This window comes from Pseudonaja textilis, chromosome 2, assembly GCF_049901715.1.
Source record: "Pseudonaja textilis isolate UNSWEBS1 chromosome 2, rPseTex1.2, whole genome shotgun sequence".
Lineage (NCBI taxonomy): Eukaryota > Metazoa > Chordata > Lepidosauria > Squamata > Elapidae > Pseudonaja > Pseudonaja textilis.
This window is the reverse complement of record NC_141991.1, coordinates 10441774-10450492: the sequence shown is the minus strand read 5'-3', so window position 1 is coordinate 10450492 and position 8719 is coordinate 10441774. Positions and strand designations below refer to the sequence as shown.

The 8719-nt window shown below is 42.7% G+C and overlaps 1 protein-coding gene across 1 annotated transcript; it reads right to left on the bottom strand.

The window, feature by feature from the left end:
* Positions 1-2007: 2007 nt before the first annotated feature.
* Positions 2008-4971, bottom strand: LOC148126705 (vomeronasal type-2 receptor 26-like). Its single transcript, XM_087923113.1, has 3 exons — positions 4866-4971; positions 3933-4027; positions 2008-3342 (listed from the first exon to the last, which is right to left on the bottom strand). The coding sequence occupies exons 1-3, from the start codon at positions 4969-4971 to the stop codon at positions 2416-2418; spliced, it is 1128 nt and encodes a 375-aa protein (XP_087779239.1). The 3' UTR covers positions 2008-2415.
* Between the last annotated feature and the right edge of the window lie 3748 nt (positions 4972-8719).

The following is an 8719-nucleotide window of genomic DNA, read 5'->3' as shown; positions in this document are numbered from 1 at the left end:
TAAGTATGTAAATATCCAACATGTTTGTTATTTTGTTGTCTGCAGTCTAGCTGATTATTTGACAAAGCAGGGAGCATTTTGAAGAAGATGGGTTATTAAGAAATGTGAAAAAGAAATAAATTACCTGAGGCTTCCCCCCTTCATGCACTCCCTCTCGAACTCCTCATCTGCTCCTTCTCCAATGGGGTCTTCGCCCTGCTTTTATGGCCAGAAGTGCCTGCAGGATGGCAGGTCTCTCACTGCCCTCCCCTCCTCTGGACTGGCCACCCTCCTGTCAGTGGAAGTCAGACTGACCAGCAGATCCAGAGAAGGGCTGGAGGGCAGAGGGGATTTCAATATCTCCATTGGCACCCAGACTGACTCCAGCCATCTCAAGCCAAGAGGAGCCCCACCTCAGCCTCCTCTCCTCTCCTGAAAGGCGTCCAGGGTATCTGTCCATTTCCCTGGGCACAAGATGACCACTGAGTTTGACTCTGTCCACGGCTTTAGATATTCAGCCAGACACAGAGTTCCCCACCTGTCATGCCCTTGTTGGAGTCTGATTGTGAGGAGGGGATTGAGCAGCTGACAGGGAGTGGGAGTGTGGATCCAGTGGCAGTGGAAGAAATGGGGGAAGGGCACAGTCTGGCTGGGCATTCAGAGGAAGACCCAGGGCCTTCATCCTAGGGCACGCAGGGAGGAATGGAAAAGGGAGCAATGTGGCTAATGGGAGAGGAAAGGGCCCTGATCCCTTCATGGGCTGCAGCTGGGAAGACTGTTTAAAAAGGCAAACTGCAGGTTGCAAAGTTGCTGGAAGCAAAGCGTGCATTATCTTTGTCGAGGCTTATCTGGGTTTTGGTGTCCTCCCAACTGTGAGTGCTGTGTTATCTTTTGGAAATCTGCAATTTATCATCCTGGCCTGTTGTGTTGATTATTTCAGCATGGTTTGTGTTGTTGTTTTTATTTCTGATTATCTTTACTTTGGGTTTGGATTGCATTTCTTTCTTTCGTAGACTGTTTTTGGAAGAGTTTGATCTCCAGCCGAGGATAACTGGACATTGGGAGCCAAGTTGGAGGCGTTAATGAGAATTTATCTACTTTGATGACTTCATTATTTTTGTGCCACGCCCTGGGTCATCACACCATTGGTGTTTCCAAAGCAAGCCGGAGCTCCTGTGAATCCCCCTGCAAGACCCCCAGAATGGACAAATCTCCCACTTGTTTTTCTCCCAGAGATTCTCTCGTTTCCTTTTCAGATCATGATCTGTCTGAGCTCTGTCTGTCTCTGGAATTGGAGGCTGTTCCTGGCCAGCCTCCCCTCTTCCTTCCCTGCGGTGGTTACTGTGGTCCTTGGATTCACACCTGAGGCCATGTCCCTTCCCACCTGGGGAGAAAAGTATTTCCATGATCCAATTTCACTCCCTCCCTTTCTTTCTCAGCCTGTGGGGGCTCCAGTGGAGGCATTGGACCCCCTCCCAACCCTGGGCCACAGAGGGTTTCTCTGTTTCTTGGGGAAAAATTCCTTCCCCAATCAGAGTCTGCTTGAACCCCACCTTCCACTTCCCTCCCTGCCTGGGATCAGCTGAATTCTTCCATTCAGACAAAGGAAAAAGGGAGTTTCGACAGAGCTTCCAGCCAGTCTCCGTTCTTCGACCCAGGAAGAACAGAGCCACTCCAAAGCCAAATTCCCCCCCACTCCGGTTCTTGGACCCCTCCAGCCATCACTTGGCTGAGGTCGCAGCAGGGCCAGGGTGGCTGAGAATCAGGATAGAAGGCACCACATAGACTCAACAAAGCTCCCTACCACAACAGACCTTCAGACACAGGTTGTGGCCTCACATACACAGTCCTAAAGAGTTCCTTTATGTGGCATCAAGAAGGAATATGGGATCAACCTCACAACCCTCACCCTATAGGGAGGCCCTAGCTATTATCCCTGGTGGCAGATGGATGATTGTGAGTCCCATTCCTGACACCAGTTTCTGTGGAATCAAATGCAGGACCCAAAAACCCCAATAATCAAAGCTCACTGGTGTAATTATTTATTCAGTGTCCACTGGAGGAATTTCCCTCTAGAAAATGGCAGGACAGATTCCCAAAGACAAAAGGAGACACTCATATTTATACATTTGTGGAAAAGAGAATAAAGTGATAACCATCAATATGAATATCTAATAGATGATATAACTGAGAATATTCATAATTAGCACACCTCAAGGTACCTTCATGCCCACCCACTGTTACCATCCTCAAGAAACAGATGTTGTCTAAATAAAAGGTTGCACGTGCATTAACTCTTTATTTCTATCTTGGTAACATATTCTCATTCCTCCAAGAAATTGGTTTCCTCATATTCTTCCGGACATTATTTATTTGAATAAAAATTGTTGCTCCACTCATGTATGGAAGATAGCTTGGAGCTGAAATTCATCAGTCTCACACCTCCACATTTCTAAGCTGCTCCTTTGTTTTAAGCTCTGGCCTCAGAAGGATAATGTAGCACTTGGGGATGAAGATGCAGCACAGCAGACCAGCACTGGAAGCCAGGATGGAGAAGACCTGCACTGCCACCATGTATTTCCCTTTGGTGCTCAGGTAGGTGGGCACAAAAGTCACCCAGACACTGCAGAAGACCAGCATGCTGAAGGTGATCAGTTTGGCTTCGTTGAAGGCCCCAGGCAGATTCCTAGCCAAGAAAGCCAGTATGAAGCAGATGACAGCCAGGAAGCCCATGTAACTGAGGGTGATGTAGAACATGACAACAGCCCCTTCGTTGCATTGCAAGATGATTTCTCCATGCTGGGAGTGGAGGTCAGAGTCAGGGAAGGGGGAAAAAGCTCCCAGCCAAATGGAGCCAATGATAATTTGGGCAGTAGAACAAGAGAGTATGATGGAGTTGGCCAAGCTATTCCCCAACCATCTCTTCACTCGGTTTCCTGGTTTTGTGGCCAGGAAGGCCAGCACCACCGTGATGGTTTTGGCCAAGAGAGAAGAAATGGCAACAGAGAAGATGATGCTGAAAACTGTTTGTCGGAGAAGGCAGGTGGCTTTCCTTGGTTGACCAATGAAGAGAGAAGAAGACAAGAAGCAAAACAGGAGAGAGAGCAGGAGAATGTAGGAGAGGTCCCGGTTGTTGGCTTTGACAATGGGAGTTTCTCGGTATTTAATGAAGATGATTAAAACAAGGCCAGTGGTTAGGAAGAAGAGCATGGCAAAAGAGACCAGAATGATGCCCAGATTTTCTTCATAAGACAGGAAGGTTATAACTTTGGGGATACATTGGATTCTATTCTCATTTGGGTATTTATCATCTGGACACTTGGTGCATTTTTCTGTATCTGATAAAGTGAAAAAGCAATATTTCTGTAATATTTTGTCCTTTTATCTTACAAGAAATACGTTCTTTGGATAAGAACTGTTACCTTGGGTATTTTCCAAAAGTATTTCTTAACAATTTCATTAAAATGAGCATAAGAAGGATATATTTTTTTTTAAAAAATGTAGCTAGGTTTATGAATTTGAGGGAAGTTCTAGGATGGTAATTATTCCCAGTGTAATGTGTAGAATCTTCATAGGAACCTGCTTTTTTAGAAGTTAACAATTAATCATATAATCTTTTTAGGCAAACATCCTGAGTCCTGCCCCATGGACTTGGAGAATACCTACAGTATCTTGTAACACCTGGAAAAGCATCCTGGAATTAAGAAGAAACTTCCTATCAGTGAGAACAATTAACCAGTGGAATAGCTGGCCTTCAAAGGTTTGGGGTTCTTCAACATTGGAGGCTTTTAAGAAGAGATTGGACAGTCACTTGCCTGAAATGGTATAGTATCTTCTGTTTGATCAGGGGCTGGACTAGAAGACCTCCAAGGTCCTTTCCAGTTCCATTCTGATTGATTGATTCATCTACATTATTGGCAGACTATTTGTGTAATGAGTTCCCCCATAACTACCCACAGCACCACATTATAGACCAGGGACACCTTCTCAGGGATCCTCAAGGGGAAGCCAATAAACAGGGAATTGCAAGGTCTTTCAGAAGGTGGACCTAAAACAATTCACCAAATTTCAAGGAACTCAGGTGTTTCTAGAAAGATAAACTTAGCAGCACCTATCCAAAGTAAAAAACAGAAGGGATATTTCCTCTGCTGTTAGTAAAGCTTGCCCAGTCTACCACCCCTTCCTCCCATCTCTTCCCAGCCCCTCCTTCAAAGTGTTTTTTATTTACTTCCTTTTAGATCAGAAATTGTGCAGGTTAAAAACAAACAAACAAGTGAGCTTCAATCTGTCTTTAACTTGCACTTTCATGAAAATTTTCTGGATGGATCCAGTTCCACCAGGCCTTCCTTTCCTCCAGTGTCACCCACCTTCCTGAGTGGAGATGGTCCCCTCCGGACAAGAAACGCAGTCGTAGCAGCAAACTGGGTCTCCTTCTCGAACCCTCTTGACAAATCCAGGAGAACAACTTTCCACACATTTAGAATGAGGCAGGGACTGAGCAGAAAAAAAATAGGGATGCCAAAGAAAGTGTGTGAGGACTCTCCATCTATGGAAAACGGAGTTAGAGATGGATGGAGACAAGTAGCCTCTGGTCTTCACTGAGGTAAATATGAAATCTCTGACTATCAAATCAGATGCAGGAGGTAGAACAACTGGCAGATTCTTCATTGAGTTCCATTCTTTTGCTTTTGGAATTTAACAATACAATAAAGTATTTTACTATCTAATAAAGTCTACAGGGATGGAATTGGAAAAAGATTTAAGTATGATGATATATTCATATTAAAACTGAGAATAAAGTTTACTGTAAAAGATTTAGGAAACTTTCATTCCATTAGATTTTTTAAATATGAAATTAAACTGTGATGAAGAAAGAAACCTCTGACCAGTAAGATCTTGAAAGATTTCATTGCAAAGCCACTCCACTGAGGTCCCGTCTTGTGAAGAACTTCCATTAGAAGACACCAACTGGCATGGAAGGCCAACCACCATGGAGACTCTAGGCTTTGCCCATTGGAAATGGGAACTCAGGCTTTGGAAAACAGAGAAAAGACACCAACATTTATCTCACCTTATTGAGCGACTTTAACCGTGAAAGAGTATCTTGGTTGATAGAAAGTCTCTGTCTTTCAAAATATGCCAGAGTCTTGGGCTTCTTGAGAAGAACCAACCAGCCAATGATCATCAGATCTGCTGTTATCTCTCCATTTTGGTCCAAGTACAGTTTAAAGCTGGAAATATTCCAAAATTCATTCTTCTCCAGAAAGGGATGAAACTAGAATGGGAACATCCAGGAATTTGAAGAGGAGAAAACTTGGTTTCTTATCCCACATTGAATCTTTCTTCTACAATTGTCTAATCTCTAAATATGCTTAATTAAGATACAAATACTGCCATTATCTTCATAAGTGAATGAAAAAGTTTGAGAAAAATTTGCCACTTATACACTGACGATTCATAAACTCTTTGAAAACAACAAGTTGAGTCCCAGAAAGCATGAATTTATCAAGAAGGAAGTTGTCAGGCTAATCTTCTCCCTGGTCATCCTGATGGAAAACACATCCAGATATGCTAATTCTACTTGATTGTACTACATTAACAAAATTTTGCAAATCTGAAAGAACAAATCTCCCACCAAATCTTTTTTCAGTCTGAAAAGTTACCGAGGATCCTTTCTGAGTTTATTTCACTCCCATTATTAAGCTGCAGGATTCTCCACTCTTATCTGATCCTTCCCTAGGCAACCTCTCTTCTCCTCATCCCAAAAGTCATTGTCACGTATCATTATGCTTCCGAAATAGATTGTGGTAATTCTGGTGATATAACTGGATTTCAGTAAAGGACTCACAAACAATTGTGTGATGTGATTAGAGACCTGAGGGGTTGATGGTATGATGATTAAGTGGATAAAAACTGTCTTCAAAATGATACTCAAATGATTTTGAATCTTTTTAAATCTTTCCTATGAAATCTGAAGATGATGGATAGCAATTTGCAATTGGTCATCAATTTTTCTATATTGTCATTAATATGGTAATTAATACAATCTTAGAGTAAGCTAATTTGATGTCATTTAAGGAATATAAAGTCCTTCAACTTACAAGCCTTATCTGAAATTTCATTTTAAAAGTTTGATAATAAAACAATCAAAATTAATTAATCAGAAGAAAGCAACAATTGTTTAATTGGATGGATTGAATGGATGGATGGTGGGATGGAGTGGAACATAATTTGCTGCTGGTATCCCTGAAGGAGGAGTCTGGTTGGAAGGCAGGCTACTTGGAGATGTCTGGAGAGGCCCTGGATCCTGAAGACTCACAGTGGACAGAACGGATGACTGATGAAATGGATTCTTTCAAGAAGACTGAGGGAGATGGGGGAATGGACTTATCATATATAACTGGAAAACAAGTCTTAAGAGGCATCGTGTTTCAACTTACAGGTCCAAAACTTTGGGGAAGGGAAAGCAATTGTTGGGAAAGATCGTAATTACAATTTTAAGGAAATGCATTATTATTAAGAATCAAACAAAGATGTTTAACCCTGGACAGATTCTGAATGGAATAGAAATAATGATTGTGGTGGTCTGTGGTAGATAAGAAGTCCCTGTGACTTCTGGTTGCATTTCCTTCAAGGATGGACTGAAGACTGTGCAGCTTTGATCCATGTTGCACTTGTTAGAGGGCTCCAAACAGGGCTAGAACCACCTTGTAGGGGTGGGGATAAGGGGGAGATCGCCTGTCATGTTGAGGGGAGCCACATCTCCCCTCCTTGGCTAGGTAAATTCCCTCCGAAGACAGGCTGCAACGGTGGTTAAATATGGCCACCCTGAAGAAGGCGTTGTATTAACAGAGGGATACAGTCAAGATCAAGGGAAGTACTAATACCACTCTATAAAGCCTTAGTAAGACCACACCTACAGTACTGCATCCACAGTTTTGGTCACCACATTATAAAAAAAATTGAGACTCTAGAAAAAATACAGAGAAGAGCAACCAGGATGATTAGGGGACTGGAGGCTAAAACATACAATGAACGGTTGAGGAACTGGGCTTGGCTAGTCTAGTAAAGGGAAGGACCAGGGGAGACATGATAGCAGTCTTCCGATATTTGAGGGGCTGCCACAGGGAGGAAGGGGTCAAGCTATTTTCTAAAGTGCCTGTAGGCCAGACAAGGAATAATGGATGGAAACTGAACAAGGAGAGATTTAACCTGTAAATAAGGAGTAACTTTCTGACAGTGAGAATGATCAACAAATGGAACAGCTTGCCCTTGGAAGTTGTGGAAGCGCCATCACTTGAGATTTTCAAGAAGAGATTGGACCGCCATTTGTCAGAAATGGTGTAGGGTCTCCCGCTTGGGCAGGGGATTGGACTAGATGACCTACAAGGTCCCTTCCAACTCTGACTATCTGTATCTGTACCTGGGACAAAGATAGTGCTGGAGCAGTGATGAATGGATCCCCATCAGGACACCATACCTGCCATGGCTGCAGCCTTTGAGCCCCCAATCTCTTTTCTATCTCCATCCTTCCCCTCCTCAATCTGGGGGAATAGGCGGCATTCATGGCCTGGGCCAGAGTCTGAATGACACTGTAATCCTGCTGTTGGCTTCCGAACCAGATCCCATTCTTTTTCTCCTGGGTCTCCAGTGGGGCTTTCTGGGTGCATCTTCTGCGGCCTTGGACAGAAAAGCTGTGCTTGGAAAGAGAACAGTGGAAATAATGATCTTGAAATGGAACTTCCACAAAGAAATTGGGTTCAAAGGAATCACCTCTTGGCCTGTTTTTAAGCAGATAACCAAAGTTCCAAATACTATGGATGTATTTGAAAAGATTGTGCTTGTTTATTGGATACTGTACAAAATTTGTGATGACCCAGACTTTCCCTTCAATGGATCCTGGCAAATACATAAGTGCTTCGTGGAAAGGACGAATTATGTCCCAAATGGAATCAACTTCTATGAAGTGAACAAAGACATTGACTTGTCTCTACTTAGAGAGGGCCTCCCTGAGGGCTGCTTTATTGTCAGTTGTTGAGAACAGTCGTAATATAACCACACAAATTCCACTCCTGACAAGCATAGGAGAGAAAGTCCTCATGAAATTCTCTCCATTCTCTGTGTCTGAAGCAAAGAGGCCAATCAGGGTCCATCTGAAGTGGAGGAGCAGTTGGACAATTGCTGGGTAGTGGAATCCTTCTTTGGGATGCATCCGGTGGAAAAAAGGGAATTTACTTTTATCACTCAGATCCTCTGAAGCAGTTTTATAACTGATCTGAAAAAGCAATGAAGAATGCTGTATTATACTTGGCATCAGATCAAATCCAAAATGTTAGATTTTAATAGATCCAACCTGGTTCTCATGAATGTATTAGAATAGTTTGTTAATTAGACATTTTTAAAATATTAAAGGCAAAATATTAGCAAGATTGAATTATAGTGGAAAATAACAAACAAAAACACAATAAAAATATAAATTATATTACTGTATCACCCCTACAATTTATTGCAGCTAGATTAACATGTGCAAATGCCAATTGAAGGGTTCTATTCCAATAAAGGGCCTATCATAATGAGGATTGCTGCATCTTTTTCTGCTTCTATATCCCAGATTCTTTGTGGAGGAATCTTCTTCTCCAGTTGTACAAGACACAGGGAGACCCCAGTTGCAGTCTAGGATTGCAATGGCTTTTTTTGGCCTCTGCCACAAACTGCTGGCTCATATTTAAGGGATTGTCCA

What these genes read in the sequence shown, in the direction of transcription:
- LOC148126705 (XM_087923113.1), bottom strand. Translation starts at nt 4,971, where the DNA reads ATGGTGGTTGGCCTTCCATGCCAGTTGGTGTCTTCTAATGGAAGTTCT. An exon ending in AATCTTTCAAGATCTTACTG is followed by an intron (nt 4,028 to 4,865) that starts GTCAGAGGTTTC and finishes GAATTGTTTTAG; the next exon opens with GTCCACCTTCTGAAAGACCT. An exon ending in TCTATAATGTGGTGCTGTGG is followed by an intron (nt 3,343 to 3,932) that starts GTAGTTATGGGG and finishes AAAATATTACAG; the next exon opens with AAATATTGCTTTTTCACTTT.